Source organism: Artemia franciscana, chromosome 13 (assembly GCF_032884065.1).
Source record: "Artemia franciscana chromosome 13, ASM3288406v1, whole genome shotgun sequence".
Classification (NCBI taxonomy): domain Eukaryota; kingdom Metazoa; phylum Arthropoda; class Branchiopoda; order Anostraca; family Artemiidae; genus Artemia; species Artemia franciscana.
Genome location: NC_088875.1, coordinates 10,411,144 through 10,427,680, shown reverse-complemented (window position 1 = coordinate 10,427,680; position 16,537 = coordinate 10,411,144). Strand labels below are relative to the sequence as shown.

At 33.7% G+C, this 16,537-nt stretch overlaps 1 protein-coding gene across 1 annotated transcript; it reads left to right on the top strand.

The window, feature by feature from the left end:
• Positions 1 to 179: 179 nt before the first annotated feature.
• LOC136034501 (acyl-coenzyme A diphosphatase FITM2-like) lies at positions 180 to 14,964 on the top strand. Its single transcript, XM_065715720.1, has 2 exons — positions 180 to 277; positions 12,365 to 14,964. Exon 2 carries the CDS (start codon positions 12,373 to 12,375, stop codon positions 13,516 to 13,518), a length of 1,146 nt encoding a protein of 381 aa, XP_065571792.1. The 5' UTR covers positions 180 to 277; positions 12,365 to 12,372; the 3' UTR covers positions 13,519 to 14,964.
• Positions 14,965 to 16,537: the final 1,573 nt, after the last annotated feature.

The window sequence follows — 16,537 nt, the reverse complement described above, 5'->3', positions numbered from 1 at the left end:
TACGGGATTCATCTAAATGACACATGAATAATCCCAAGTATTTTCTTGTGGCTGTTATCTAAAGTATGTATAGAAAATACTGCAACTGCAGATTACGTCCTTGACACTCTAGAAGGCTGTTTAATTTGTTGAAATGGTTATTTAAAACTTGTGTCTATGGTCATAAAACTAGATTTTTCATTCATCCCAACGTTGTTCTTATAAAAAGAAGCAGAAGAAAACGACTTGTCTATGAAATCCATTTAACAATTTTCTTGTCTGCAAAACAGGCTGAAAGGTAAGATAACTGTAAATTATGGTAGCCTAACATTGTAAACTATGAGTTTGTATCCTAGAAATTACTTGAATTTGGAGAAAGAGACTGTTGAGGGTGAATGAATTCTACAATTTATGTCCTAGAGAGGTGCTTTCAAGCTACATTTTTAGCTGACAACATAATTTAGCTAGGATGAAAGTGAAAACATCGCTTGATATTTTTAACCTCTTTCATCATTCAGTTGTTTGTTGGGAAAGCTACATTTACCCAAAAGTAAACCAGTCTATAGCAGACCTAATCAAAGCCTTGAGGCTACCCACATCCAATGTAGATTTCAACATGGGTTATTGGGTAAAATTCTAGTTAACTGACTTCTTGCTATCTTGGAAAGGGTTTAGGTTAGGAAAATGAAACATTCAGGGATGGGTCTACAGGTTAAAGTGTGTCCTGGGAAGGTATTTTAAAGTACCCATCTCCACTCCTTCTCCCTCTAGAGGGCCCTGAAATTTGCCTATGTGACAGGTCTATACCTATAGAAATTTTGATGAAACAACATTTTACCTTAATTTTCAGTTAGTAGTTGCTTTTTCTCTGTCTTTACTTCTGAAAATACAATTCCTGTTATTTGAGTAGAATTTTGAGCCATATCAATCTTTTTTTTTTAATTTAGGAAATGTATTTGCATATCTTTAAAACCTTATAAAATGGAATTGAGCAAAGTTATGAAGCTGAAAACAATTTTGTTGTACTTCAATTAAGCAGAAGATCTATTTTGGAAGATTTCACTTTTATAACACACATATTTTTAAAGGTCATCAAAGGTCATGGCCCTCTAGAGGGAGAAGGAGTGGAGATAGTTGCTTCAAAATATCTTCCCGGGACATACTTTAGTCTGTAGATTCATCCCTGAAAGTTTCATTTTTCCTAACCTAAACCCTTTCTGAGATAGCAAGAAGTCAATTAACTAGAATTTTACCAATTATTGTTTTAATTTCTTTGTTCTACATGGCTAATTTCTTCAGAACCCATGTTCAACCATGCTATTCTAGTGTAGCATATTGCAGTTTTGAAGAACCAACATGCTTGGAACAAGTAAGGTGAAAATGCTTTAAAGTTTTTGCTGTGTTGAACATAGAGAAACTGAAAACATTTTTGTCAAACCTGCTCAAAACATGCTTCTTGCTATCTCAGAAAGGGTTTAGGTTGGGAAAATGAAACTTTCAATGGATGGGACTACAAGCTAAAGTATGTCCCAAGAAGGTATTTTAAAGTACCCACCTCCATTCCTTCTCCTCTAGAGGGCCCTGAAATTTGCCTACATGACAGGTCTATTTACCTATTGAAATTTTGACAAAACAACATTTTGCCATAATTTTCAGTTACTGGTTGCTTTTTCTCTGCCTTTAGTTCTGAAAATGCAATTCCTTTTATTTGAGTAGAAATTTGAGCCATATCAATGTTTTTTTTTCAAAATCTTGGAAAAGTATTTGCAAATCTTTAAAACCTTATAAAATGGAATGGAGCAAAGTTATGAAGCTGAAAACAACGTTGTTGTACTTCAATTAAGCAGAAGATCTATTTTACTAGGTTTTACTTTCATAACACACATATTTTTAAATGTCATCAATGGTCAGGGCCCTCTAGAGAGAGAAAGAGTAGAGGTAGTTGCTTCAAAATACCGTCTTAGGACATACTTTAGTCTATAGATTCATCCATGAAAGTTTCATTTTCCTAACCTAAATCCTTTTTGAGATAGCAAGAAGTCAATTAACTAGAATTTTACTGGAAGTTTTTCTTTTGGTAGCTGATTCAGGAATGGTAATTATTTTCCTTAGTCCTAATAACATTTAATAAATAACAATTTACCTAGTAGCCTAAATTGTTGTTGGGAAACAAATATGCAGGAATTTTAAAATAAAGCCTAAAACCCCTAAAAATGACATCATGACAAAACTGAACTAGGCCTAATTTTGAGGAGTTCCCAGCTCTCTTTAAAAAATTTCTCCAAATTTGTTTTCATAATAATATTTTACTGTTAAGACTAATCAAAATAATAATCCTCTAGAGGTAGACCCTAATTATTGAATTATGAATGAGTTTAAATATAACCTATATATGTATATAACCTATGCACTGAATCACTTTTCTTCAAGCTGTTTATATGGCTTATCAAAAGAACAGAAAATTCATTATATGTACACTATTAAGGGCATATATTTGACTATTGGTGAGGGGGGATAAAGGAAATTGATAATTCTAGTGAATGTTATATTTGGACTCTGAATGAAATTTTGGTTCCAAAAGTAGACTATGTCTATTTTTTAGCTAGCCTGTCTCAATTGTCAATTAATATAGGAATTTACTGTCTTTGCTGGTCTTAACTTGGAAGAAAACATTTTTTTTAGGCTTAATTTTGGTTTGAGCCTACTTTATCTTGAACCTAAAAGCACAGTTCCAAAGCTTTGAGGGTTAAGGCTACTGATAAGACATTAATCATATAGGAAAAGAGGTAAGGTAATTTCTAGATTAAAAATTATTAATAAATATATATATATATATATATATATATATATATATATATATATATATATATATATATATATATATATATATATATATATATATATATATATATATATCCCATCTACAATTACTTGTTGCTTGAATCCTGTCTACAAGTGTCTTATGGATTATTTGTTGCCAATAAGTATTGTTTCAACCATCCTCTCCTTGCCCAAAAAGAAAGCCATTTGCAGCACATTTTACAGATATGCTAAGTTTCTCCTGCATCTCCCTTTGTGGCACAGCAATGGCAACATCTCCAGGAAATATAAGGTCACCAACCCTTCCATGGCCATAGAGAGAAGAATCTCCAAATTCAGTACCAATGTTTTAAGAGCCAACCACCCCTGGACTAGTGTTATTTTATAATATTTGTAGTGGAAGTGTATTTAAATTTTTGTGCTTTACTTTCTTTTTCTTTTATATACTCTGTCTTTGACAGGTAATAAATTAATAATAATAATAATATATATATATTCATATATTTTAACTAGGAAGAAAGTGACTATATCATTTCATGCCTTCTTTTATGCTCTTTTTAAATTAAATAGTCACTTATTGGGCAAATTCCATTTTAAGGCCACAATGGGGTCCCAAAAGGTGACTTATCATCTTGTCTATAGTTTTATGCTGGGTTGATAAAGTTGAAATTATTTAAAAACTAATTAGATATAAAAACTAGCTTTTAAATAAGGCATAAACAACTCTGTATGATGTTTAAGTGCCCTGTTAGGAACAAAAAGAGAGAAAGTAACATAACAAAAAAGAAAGATGGCATAAGGGTTTTCACCAATGATGATTCCAATGGTGCACTTTCTGTTTTAATATGACACCTTTTTTGGGGGATTTCTAACCCTTCTTGGAATTTCTTAGACCCATCTTACACTTGATGATGCCATATATAGTCTTAAATTATGTATTTCTTTGTTGTTTTTCATCTTGCAATGTATTTCATATGGATTGCTAGTTTCTTGACTTGATAAGATCCAGTCTTCCCAGAGTGATTACTGGATAAATATTAAAAATATTATTTGAAATTAGTTAAAAATGTAGCTTACAATGGAAGGAAAAAAAAAAATCAATTTATAGGCAAAAGAAGCATGAAGCATGATTATAAAATAAGAATTTATTCTTTTAGCAGGGCTTGGAATTAATCCCTAAGGTCTCTTTAATGGGCTGAAGTCCCTTCCTAGTCCCTTTTTATGCAGAAAGTCCCTTAACTCCCCCATAAGTCCCTGAACTTTTCTATTTAGGATCATGAGATATTTGAAAAACCTGCTTTAGGTAATATAGCTTCTCATCAAATTTAGTTTTACTGGCCTCTTGATAATGGTATGGCTGTTCAGAAAGAAGCAACAAGATAGTGGGAACTTTGTCTTTGACCAAAGTGTCTATTAATTGATGTAAACATTGGCAGCTAATAACTGTTCTGAATTGGCCTTTATGGTGGGTTGGATAAATAGGTCATATTCTCATACCATTCATGGATAAAGATTAACATTGACCTAGAGAGTTGGTGGCATGAATTGGCCATATCATGGTAATGTTTAATGATTGATACTTTCCTGTAGCTTCATGAAATGAACCATACCAGTATGAATTTGTTTGTATTGACAGGTATTCCAATGGTATAAATTATATATTTTTTCCCTCTAAATGTTGGTTAGAAAACTAATTTCAGGTTGAGTGAGAGGAGGAGAGTACCATGAGGGGAATATTCAGATAGCAAAAATCTTGTATTTAATGTTTTTCTGGCTGTGTTTAAACCTACTTCTCTTTCAATTCTTGCAAGTTTATTGAGGAAAGACAATGGACCACTGAAAATTTTGTCTCTCCTGGTCAACTAAAGGTAACATGAGTAGCAGGAATATAAGTGAATGGTTTAGGACTGGTGATGATGAGTTTTCTTTTTACTGTAAAATATGCAGGAAAAACCTTAGCTGTTGCATAGGCTTTTGCATGTTGAATCAGCATGATTCATTAGATGAGTAAAAGAAACAGATTGCAATCCATATCAATCCATTACAGTTTTGATTGTGTGGATCTGGTAGGCAACAGTCCCAATCAACAAGAGCCATCAGCCAGCAATGGAGGTAAAAGTCTTGATATGTTTTGTGACAAAGAGGCTGTGTATAAAGTAGAAATCATCTTGGTACTCAAGTCCTTGCAAGCTTTGATGTCTGCAGCTTTGTATGATGGAATCATTGTTGTCTTTGAAACCATGTTCCCTGGTAAGGCACCACCTGGGATGTTGATATGTGTGAAGGAAGCTATGTACATGATAGCTGATGCCCTTCACCTAGACTGTAAAGAGAATCTTATGAAGGACACATTTGAAGCTCACTTTGTTCTTTAATATGACAAAACTACAAACAGTGAAGGAAAAAAAGAATTTCAGATTGTTGAGACCAATTTGTAATAGTTGAGACCATCTGATGACATATTTCATGGGACAAGCAACTAATGAAAAAAAAAATGATGTCATGCATTGGGAGCAAGGACCTACCTGTTGAAAGACTAATACCAATAGGCAGCCTAATGCCACTAAGAATGGTTCCAAATGAATGCATAGGAAGAGAAAAAAAGTCTTCAAAAGAGCTTTCAAACATTGGAATGTGTAACATCCATGTTGTGCACAACACATTCATGAAAGGGTTCTAGGAATTTAGAGAGGAGTCATCCAACTTTGTCATCTTGAGGCATTTTTCACTTGACTGGGCTGCAAGATATGAGGATTTTTGAGAATGCCAGAAACGAAAGGTGTCCCATTCAATAGTTTCATTTGACAAGTCTTAATAAGGTGGCTGATGTGGTGACCTGCTGTTTGCTGAGCAATTGATTGGTGGTTGGCACTCTTGAAGTATTTTTTGCATTACTTGCCATTGAAAAACATCTGAAGAATGTTGCATTGTTAGCAAAGTACCTCAAAATTGCAAGCTACCTAAAAAGGAATATATAACCCCAGCCAAAATTTAGTTTCAGCAAAAAATCTTGTCAGTGCTAATATAAGCTTGCATAATTAAAGCATCTAAAGAATCAGGCCAGTTTTTCTTTGGTATATCTTTGCCTTTATGGTAATATATGGCTCATTTTTTATTTTCTCTCTCATTTTCACTTGATTTGGGAAAATTGGCTCCAACTTTGCCCTCCCCCCCAGGATTTTGACAAAATTACATCACTGTTCTGAAACTGAACACTCTCGTTTCTGCTGATGAAATTTCTACCAGTTTGTTTGAGAACCTGAACAACTATTTACAGGACACTATTGTAGGTGAGCAGGTTGAGCTTGTGTTAGATGCTCAGAAATTCACCTTGGCAGAATTCCATCAAAGTGTGCAAAGGCATTTCATGGCAGATGCCAAACACTTGATCAAGAAGTGCCCCATCTCTTCTAATGCCATCTTGAAGTGCTTAGGTGCCTAGATCCCATGGAAAGGAAAGAGCTAGAAGTGTATCAGATATAGTTGTTTTTGCTCAAGAGATCCTGTTAGGAGAAAATTTTGATGATGTTAGAAGTGACTGATTATTGCTGCCAGCTGAAAACTCAGTAGAACTAATGCCATCACATGTCAACCATTACTGGGTTCAAATCTTCTCTATGATGGATGCTTTTGGTTGGCAAAAGTATATGCTTTTGTTGAAGCTTGTAAAAGCTGTGTTGTGCTTATGTAGAGTGGGATTTTTGCTCTTGGGAAGACGTCTTCTGTCAGACAAAACCTCCATGTCAGAAAGAGTCCTGAATGCAGAGCTCTGTGTGATTTACAAAGTGAACACATATACAGGCAAGACCCAAAGGCTTCCTATTCCCAAAAAGTTGTTGACTTTGACTAGATTGGTTTGGTCAAAATACTAAGACTATCTAAAGAGCAACATAAAAGATCAAGCTTAAACAAAGTGTCCAAGACCAAGAGATAGAAGGGAGCTAAACCTAGTTGACATCTCTATAAAAAAAAACTTGAGGAATCATTGCAAGAAAAGGAGGTCTCTGAAAAACAGAAACTAGCAATTGTTGATGCCCTTCTGAAAAACAAAACCAATAAAAAAGAGCAGGTTGATAAGGACATTCAAAAGAGGAAGTCAGACCTGATAAGCAAGTTAACAAATGTCTCAAAGAAGTGAAATGAGTTAGCTTGCAAGTGAAGTCTTATGGATTGTTTTTACTTGTTTCTAGCCTTGAAGTTGCTTTTATTTTTTTTGTTTTAAATAAACATTAGTGGAAGTTGAACAAAAAGAGAATTGAACAGCAGAGACAACTTACACATCTCCATGGAAAATGAGTTCCTTCCCTGGCTCAAGAATTTGATGATTCATGGGGAGATTTGACCACCACATCTGATTCACGAGCAAAGAAATGTTTTGACCATGAATGGTGGTCAAAATCTCTTCCCACTCTGGTTCCTTTTGATCCCCTTTTCATCCCTAAAAGTCCTTTGACAGGTTGCCAACTCCCTTTTCTAGTGAGCAAGAATCATTCTGAGCCCAGTTAAGGATTTTGTTTAGTGCTAAATCAAGAGTCAGATATGGTCTTTTTGTGTTATGAGAAATTTTAGCTTTAGTAGGAATAATCTGTTTGCTAGCATACTGATGTTCTTTGTTAAAAAAAAATTAGAATGTTTTTTTTTTCTGACAGCTTCTATAAACTGGCTGTGTCATATAAGCTTCATCATGAAAAAGATGGTTTAGTGTATGCTGCCTTGAATTGGCATTGAATTATAGGAATCTCATGGTTTCTTCAAATCAGTCTCTACTCATGGCTATTGTAATTATAAATTTAAAAAAAAAACGAAAAGTAAAGAATTGTATGGTATTAAACTCATGATATGCAGAAATAAATTCCTATAATAATTCAGACTCAAAGTGACCAGAAATTGCTATTAAAGAATTAATGAAACACAAAACAAACCGAAATTAAATAAACAATCATAGCAAACAAACATACAACAGGTACTAAATAAATGGATAAATAAATCTTGAAATGAAAAATAACTGAACAGAATATTCAAATCAAACTTCAAACAAAAAGAAATCACTACAAACAAGAGTTTGGCAACTGCCTTCTTCCCCCTCCCCTACCTGCAAAAGTCTACTGCATCATTTCCATTTTATTGAAAACTAGAAATGTCTTGAACAGTCCTTGGAAAGAAGTAATGAAATTAAACTGAATATTTGATATAAAATGGTGTTAATTGCTGAAAGCTCATTAATTCAAGATTTTATATCACTGTAATTTTTGTTTTTATTTTCAATGTTGTAAGTACAAACAAAAATATTCATAATATAATTAGATTTCAGTAAAGTACAAATGATACAGTTGAATTCAGACTTCTACAGTTAGGCGAGGGGACAGTTGTCAAACTTTTGTCTATAGGGATTTTAATTTTTTTTAAGTTTGATTTGAGTATTCAATTTAAGTTTTTCTTGTTTTAAGATTCATTTATTCATTTACATTAGTGCCTGCTGTATGTTTGCTTGCTATGATTGTTCATATAATTACTGTTCATTTCAGGTTTTATTTATTCTTTACTAATAATATCTGGTTGTTTTCCAGTTTGAATTATTTTAAGAAATTATTTTGGCTGGTCTTAAAATTAATATAGCTTTCCACTTTTTCATTGAAAACTTTCTTTTTCAAAAAGTTTTTTTTTAATTAATTTTGTATGTTTTGGATTGTCAAAGTTTCAAGTTTTTCAATATTCTCCATTTCAACATCATAGTTTTTTCAGCATCAGAGTTTGACTCTTGAAAAGAGAACTAAAATTTCTGATTTCAAATCAAATAAGTCCCCTTAAAGTTTACAAAACCACCCCTTTTGTAAAAGCGTTATATGTCAACAATCAGCAACTTGCATAACTTACAACCCTTGTCCAGGAGATTGGGGAGGGGCTGACAAACTTGGAAGCATACTTATTTGACCTTTGGACTATTTTGAACGAAATGGCTATCTCAAAATTTTGATCAGAAGTATTTGTGGAAAGGGGGGAGGGGGGCTGGTTGCCCTTCAATCACTTTTGACTTGTAACAAGGGAACTAGATCTTCTGATTTTCATTGAATTAGCCTCTCTTCAAAGACTATATGACCAACCCTTCCATATGGAGTGGCTCTTGGTAAAATAATAGATAAACAAATGATAAAACATTATAGGGAATGCTATAGTGTTTCCTCTGATTGGTATCTCAGATTATTTGTTCAGTGAAGTCTATGCTGAGAAGCCTTCACCATTTCTATTATTGTTCATCTGCCAATGAAAACTTAAAAGCTTTGCTTTGCTTTGTTAAAAAGTTTCTGCCCTCCTTCAGCAATGCATACATATTGCATTGCATACAGGTATGAGACCAAAGAAGAGGAGTAGATATTCACCATGCCAGGTGGGAGCAAGTGTGCTGATTTCCTTACACTCAATTGTCACTTGAGGGAAAAGAGGAGATTTTCATCACCCTCCAAAGAAAAGCATTCCTAGTACTTGGCTGTCTATACTTAGGCATTGATAACTCTAGTGGGATGTGGGTATGAGGAAGCTCCTAGGTTAGTAATGTGTGTTGGTTAAGCTACTTTTGAGTAGAATTTGTTCCATTTGATCATTTTGCATGCTGCAACGTGATTCATGTTCATGTTGCATGTGGATTCAGCATGTGCATGTTGGATTATCAAGCTCACTCACTCACCTATTTCAGAAACTCCTTAAGAAAAGTGTGTCCAGCAGGATCGAAGCATGGCTCATACCCTGTACACAAGGACAGTAGCAAAGATAATACAACCAACCAATCAGTATAACTTCTGCAATCAGCAAGCTACTAAAAGGGATAATTAACACTGAAATTTCAAAACACTTGACAAATAATAAACTATTCTCATCATGCCAACATGGCTTTAGGTCTGGTTGATCTGTTGAAAGAAATTAGGTCTTTGAATATGTGGCTGACCTTCTAGACTAGGGGTTTCCAGTTTACATTATGCTACTCAATTTGGCAAAGGCATTTGACAGAGTCTGACATAAAAGACTTCAAATCTATCTCCAAGCTGTCGGGTTGGATCGAGATTTAATTGGGTGGATGATATAGTTTCTAAGAGATATGAAACAGAAAAGTATTTTTCATGTGAATAATTTCACCTTCATATGCGATCCTTATCATTCTGTTTCCGTCATTAGTGTCTACAAGCCTGTTTTGGGGCAGTAAATAGTATGTTGGACTCCTAATCTGAAGATCAAGGATTTGACTCTTAAAGATGTTGAATTTTTCATTGGAATGTTCTTTCCATAGTTGTATTTTTCAAAAAAAAATTCTATAAATGACATCACAAATTCCAGGAATTGTTATAATAAATTTTGTGATGGATGCTAAGTATTTTAAAAAGCATGTTACAAATTAATTTGATTTTTGATGTTAAAGAATAATTTTTTAGCATAAATATGAAGATAGGTTCACTAAATGAAATACAATGAAATTAAAGTTCTTAAAAAAAAAACTATCTTTCTTTTCACAGAGCAAAGCTCAGTCTCCTAGGATTTCATAAAAGCAAGCAAATTAATTTCTTTAAGGTTTATCTTACCCTGCTATGATAGCGGAACCTCCAGTCCTCCAAAACACAAAAAGGAGAGTCAAAAGAAATAAAGTATAAAAAATAAATCTTATAGGACATTCTACATTATATATTCAAAAGTAAAATATTCCAGAGCCCCTTTGTTTCTCCATTATTTTTATTTGTCTTACTTTTCCTTTGGCAGCTCAGTTTTATATCCAAGGATTTCCAGGGGAATTACCTGGAAGAAATTTTTCAGGGCAGGGGAGAATTTTCCATGGGGGGGGGGTTTCTGAGTGAGAAGCTTACATTGAGGGAAAATCTATATGGGGAAAATTTTTGGGAGGATAATTATCCATAGGGGGAGTATTGTGTGTGGAATTTTCCAAATACTTTTAAATTTAAAAATTCAGTCGTTATTAATATGCCAGGGGGAATTTTCCTTGAATATCCTTTCTGTTAAGATCACAGGAGCATGCAGCAGTAAAATAGTTACTTAATAGTTTTTGTCAGACCTGACAAAAACTATTGAGCTAATAGCAAAAACTATATTACTGACACATGGAGCACATGGACCATTGTACCATCTCTCAGCATTCCTATGTTTTGTAGAATTTTCTCCTTTTGCAGTCCCCCCCCCCTCTAAGACCAAGTCCTAAGTAACTGCATGTTCCAGGCGAGGTTCAATTAGGACATTATTGTTTTTTGGTATACTTTGCAGTTGTATTCAGTATATACCTGGTTATGCAAGGTTTACTAATTTGGAAAGTATGATGAGACATAATACAAAACAATGATGTAGAAATATGAAAAAAATAGATGAGAGAGAGAGAGAAACCTTAAACACAATGATCAATGTAGACATAAGTTTCAAGTATTTTTGTACCCCCATCCTTGACCATTGAAATGATTAGCTTGTTACTTTTCAAACAGTTTGTAGTAACAAACTGTAAGTAAGGAGCAATGCAGCTCAATAGTAACTGAAACTCTAGAAAACAGAGTCTTGATAACAGTAGATACGCCAAAAGAATGGAATTATGATGCGTATTCAAAATATGTAAAGTTCATCAAATGTCATGGTAGCCATCAAGCTTGAGAAAATTTCTCCAATTTTTGAAAAAAGGGGGAAACAGCACCAAAACATCGAGTGATCTTAATGAAAATCATTCCATCAGATTCAGCATATGAGAGAAACTTACTGTGGAGGTTTTAAGCTCCTGTGTACAAAAGTGTGGAATTTTGCACTTTTTGCCAGAAGAAACATAATAGGTGCATGTTTATTTGTTGTTGTTTTTTCCCCAGGGGTGATCATATTGAACAAGTGATATTAGGAGATCGAGAGAGGGCTTATTTTATCTTAAATAAAAGGTTCTAGTGCCCTTTTTATGAGACCAAAAAATATTGGAGGGTAAGTAGCCCCTCTCCCATGCTCATTTTCCCCCAAAATCACCCAATCATTCGGTAACATAACTATGTCTTTGAGGGTAATTTAACCCCCCCCCTCCCTACAGTCCCCAGGGGAAGGAGTGGAAGCTATGGACTTCACCCATTGTTTATGTATAATATTAGTTATTGGGAAGTATACAGACATTTTCAGGGGGAATTTTACTGGTGGGGGGTATGCAGGAGGATTTTTTCATGAGAGAAGGGACTTTTCCACATAGGGGGTACCTGATTTCCCAGCATTATTTAAAAAACGATCTGAAATTAAATTTTAAAGTTTTTTCAACTGAAAGTATGGAGCAGTATTAAAACTTAAAGCGGACAGAAATTATAACATATATGAGGGGGGTCGCCCCCTTGTCAACACCTCAGAATATAGTCACAGAATATAATCAAATATTCTGGAACTAGACCACCCTGCCGGTTACAAAAGTCTTGACTGTTAAACAAGATCAAAATTTTATTTTTCTGTAAAATATTAATACCTCACATATTAGATCTGAAAAACAAATAATTATGTATGTATTACCAAAAGATATGAATTTCCTGAATTAGGTGAAATCTAATATAATTTAATTTTGTAGGTGCAAATATGCCTTCACCATCATCACTCACAAGAAGAAAATCAACCCCATCTTCACTCAAATTTACACGAAATGACCAACCACCAGGAGGTGGAACAAAACCCCTCCCAACTCCAAGCAGCATTCAACATGTTTTGCTGTTAATGGTTGTACATTTGTGTCGAAAATACCTTTTTATTGAGGAGCATGTAAAAATTTGTGTTTATCTTGGGAGCATTTTTGTTGGAAGCATCATATCTGATTTTGCACCTTTTCCAAGGACGTATTTTTCAAGAAAAGATAATATTTTTAACACTTATTTTGTCAAACTTAGCTGGGCGTGGACACTGTTGTTTGTAGTGAGCTTCATATATATGACAGCAAGAGTTTATACATGCAGGAATTGGGATATGATAAAGAGACATTTACTAAGAATTGTGGTTGCAACAGGCATTTGGTACATGTGTACAATGTTTTTTGTGAAAGTGGAAAATAATTATGGTATGTGCTCTAAGCCATTAAAAATTAATGACAAATATCATTGTACAAGCAGTGGACACAAGTGGTATGCATTCTCAATATCTGGACATTCGTTTATTTTGATTTATTGTGCAATGCTTATTAAGGAGGAGGCAAAAGCCCTCATTGGCTGGGATGGTATCAAAGATATGATTAGGAATGAGGAGTATAGTCGTTCAACTGATGGTAAAGAGGAGACACAGTTGTATAAGCTTAGTGATGAAGAGCTGAGCAATTTGAAGGATGATTATAGTTACTTTACTCCTTATATTCGTGGAGTTTTTATTGGAATGTCTTTATTATCGATTTTATGGGATGTTATGCTAATTTCTACCATTATGTATTTTCATAGTATGATTGAGAAGTTTCTGGGTGGTGTCATTTCCATCCTGATGTGGTTTGTTACTTATAGGTTTTGGTATAGAAGGAAAGGGATTTCTCCTGGTCTTCCTGGGGAGGGTAATGTTGGCTATATGAATCCATGCAATCCGTTAGAGGCATCAAAAATGAAAAGAAAGGCATCATTGATTTCAGATAGGAAAGATAAAGATAAAGTGCCCACTTTTGTAGGAATGCCTATATACAGCCTACGTAATCAGGGCCTCCCCCATGAAGGCGGAAGTTTAGATGAAAACTCTAGTAAATCTATTTCGTAAGTCTAATCAAATGATTAAATTAATCAGAAATGCTTTTCACTAAAACAAAGAGCCAAAGTATATACTATGACCTGCTTTCGTACATATTTTGTTGAGATAGTCTTTTTGTAGCTCTTCATCTGTTTCTTCAACAGAAGGAAAGATCTGGCACACTCTTAGTTAGCATCCCTGTTTTGAAAGGGAACATGAGGCATAATTTGTTGTTTTTATTTAGTGAATTAAAATACATTTTAAAAGTTCCCTGGTTTTGACATCCTGACCAAACAGTACCACATAAAAATGTACATAAAACTTAACTTTCCTCAGATTGAATCTGAGGAAAGAGGGCATATTCATCAGTCTGGTAAAAATGGGCAAAAAACTGATGGTAAAAATTCATCAGTCTGTTAAAAACAATCTCAGTTGCCCAATTGCCTACAAGTCATGTGGACTTGCAGTTCATTTATAAATCTTTGAATATTTTTTTTTTGGATCTCCAATTGCGTTCAAATATCTAAGTACTTTCGTCTATCAACAGGTGAAATGAATCATTTTTATACAATTTTGGAAAAGCTATGACAGCTCTGCATCTTGCTGAGATTAATGTCTTGGCTTCACGCTAATTGGTCATGGTTCTCAAGTTTTCCATCATTTCTACCAAGTTGATTTTAATTCAAGATGAAAAATGGAATCAATATTGCTAGTTCCCTAGTTTTGTACATTTTCCCCTAGTTTCCTTAGTAGAAAGTTCCCTAGTTTTGACATCCTGACCAAACAATACCACATAAAAATGTTCATAAATGACACCTCTGCATAATTGCTCATCAATATCACCAATATGCTTTACCACTTCATGCTTCAGGTGTTAAATTGTTGTCGGCATGTTGACGTAGAGCTTATTCTGTAATGCAAAGTCATCAAATTGAGTTCTCTCTAGTCCTTTCACTTTTGTTTATGATGCAACCTGGGAATTTCTCATTCTATAAAGGCATGGGTGTTTGGCAGATGGTGCTGGTGTTGGGGATTGCAAATTTTCTATGTCCATAGCATCCTATTTAGGGCATAAAATGTTGACTGTCATAGAATGGTACCGTTTTTTCTGTCACAATAACACACTTTTCAGCATCAGTTTCAAAAAGAAAATACAGAACATTTATTCAAGCAGTAAAAAATAATACCTAACAGTGACCTTTTGTCAGTTAGCTCTTTACTAGGTTGCAGTTGTTCCTGTAGCCATGGTAAGGACAATGCCGAAGGTGCAGGAAGGTGAGACAATAAAGCATATTGATAATGCCTAGGCTACACTGTTGCCACAGTTGTTTGTACAGTCAAAATTACGGGTGTCTACAGTGTCAATTACGTATGCCATTTGTAATTTTTCGAGTTGAACATTCTTGAACTTTCAAGCATGAAGTTCTTAGTTGACCAATCAGGGTCATGATTTAAAGCATAATTTTCTGAAACTAGAAAAAATGGAAGCCTGGAACAGCAATTTTTGTATCTCTTACAGAAATCTCACAGAAGTTAAGAAAACGTAGTATTAGTAGACAACAGTTTAAAACAAATTAGTGGTGCAAAATTTTAAAACAATTTCTTGCAATTTTAATTTTTCGCTTCCAAAATAAAAGTAGTGCTAAAATCAAGGAAAACCTCATGTCATTCATAAAATTTGGCTTTTTTATCAAAAGATGTGACTATGGTGTGGCGTGGGCATAAGATTGATGAGCAAAAATATCATTGTTATGCTTTTTTGGACGAAAATTATTTTGTCCTCATTATTGACATCTAATGATTTCATCACATGTATTTTGGCTGCATTATTTCGCACAAATAATTGCCATTTCACACGGTTCAGTAAAGAAACAAATGCTTAGTACCCAATAATATTGCTTAATTTATCATTTTGATCCGTCTGTCCACTGAATTTGTCTGTCATATATATATATATATATATATATATATATATATATATATATATATATATATATATATATATATATATATATATATATATATATAATGTGTATATATTTGTACTCTTTTGTTTTTTATTAGGATATTTGTGCTATAGTCAAAAGCAAATAAATACGTTTCTCGTTTAGAGACTAAATATTTAGCCAGCAGTAAAGTATAGCTGATTTGCTAGTCAGTTTTAGATTCTGAGAATTAGAAAAGTTTCCAGAATAGCATCTAAGGTTAGTTTTAAGTGTTGGTTTTAGATACCAATTGATTTTTATTTTAGAAAATAACATGGAGCCAATTGTCAACCTGTATAACTGTCATGCTATCTTAATTTTATTGTAATAAGGTGAACTCGATTTGTGTTATTTTTCGGGCATTTCCCATTGTTATCCGGAATAATCAGTTGTCTAACGTGTTAAAAGTCTAGCATCTTCTATATGTTGTGTTAACTTTGTTTTCAGTGTTGACGAATATCACATTGTTGAGTATGTTCTCATAATGTTCATTTTGTTGTCTCCCGTGAAGCATGTAAACCATTGTTATTTCAGGTTAAGGAGGTGAATTTGCTTCAAAAGTGATTGTTTCTTGGTATTATTCTCTATTTGCTGAGCATAACTCTGATATCATAATAATTTGCACAATTTATAATGATAGTAACTTTTATGATAGCCCATTCCGCCTAAATTAATATAGTCAATCTATTTTGCTGTTTTACAACCTTAAATTATATACTGACGGCTTGTTCACATCAAAATCACTAACACTTCTTTCACTTACAATATTTCACTTTGTAATAAAACTTCTCAACATGTTTATATTTCTATATTTCTGGTCATTTAACTGCAGTTTCACCTCCAATATACCTTAGTTTCGTTACATTAGAACTTTGTTGAATTTGTTGAAATGGACTACAACGCAGATTAGAAACAATGCTTCAGTACCTAACTTTACAGTGGTAATTAATCATAAATTCTTAGAATTTGGAACCTTAGAATTCTTAGAAGTTGTAAATTCTTAGAATTCTTAGAAGTTGGAAATTCTTACAATTTCTACCAGAAGTGGTTTTCAAGTCTCAATC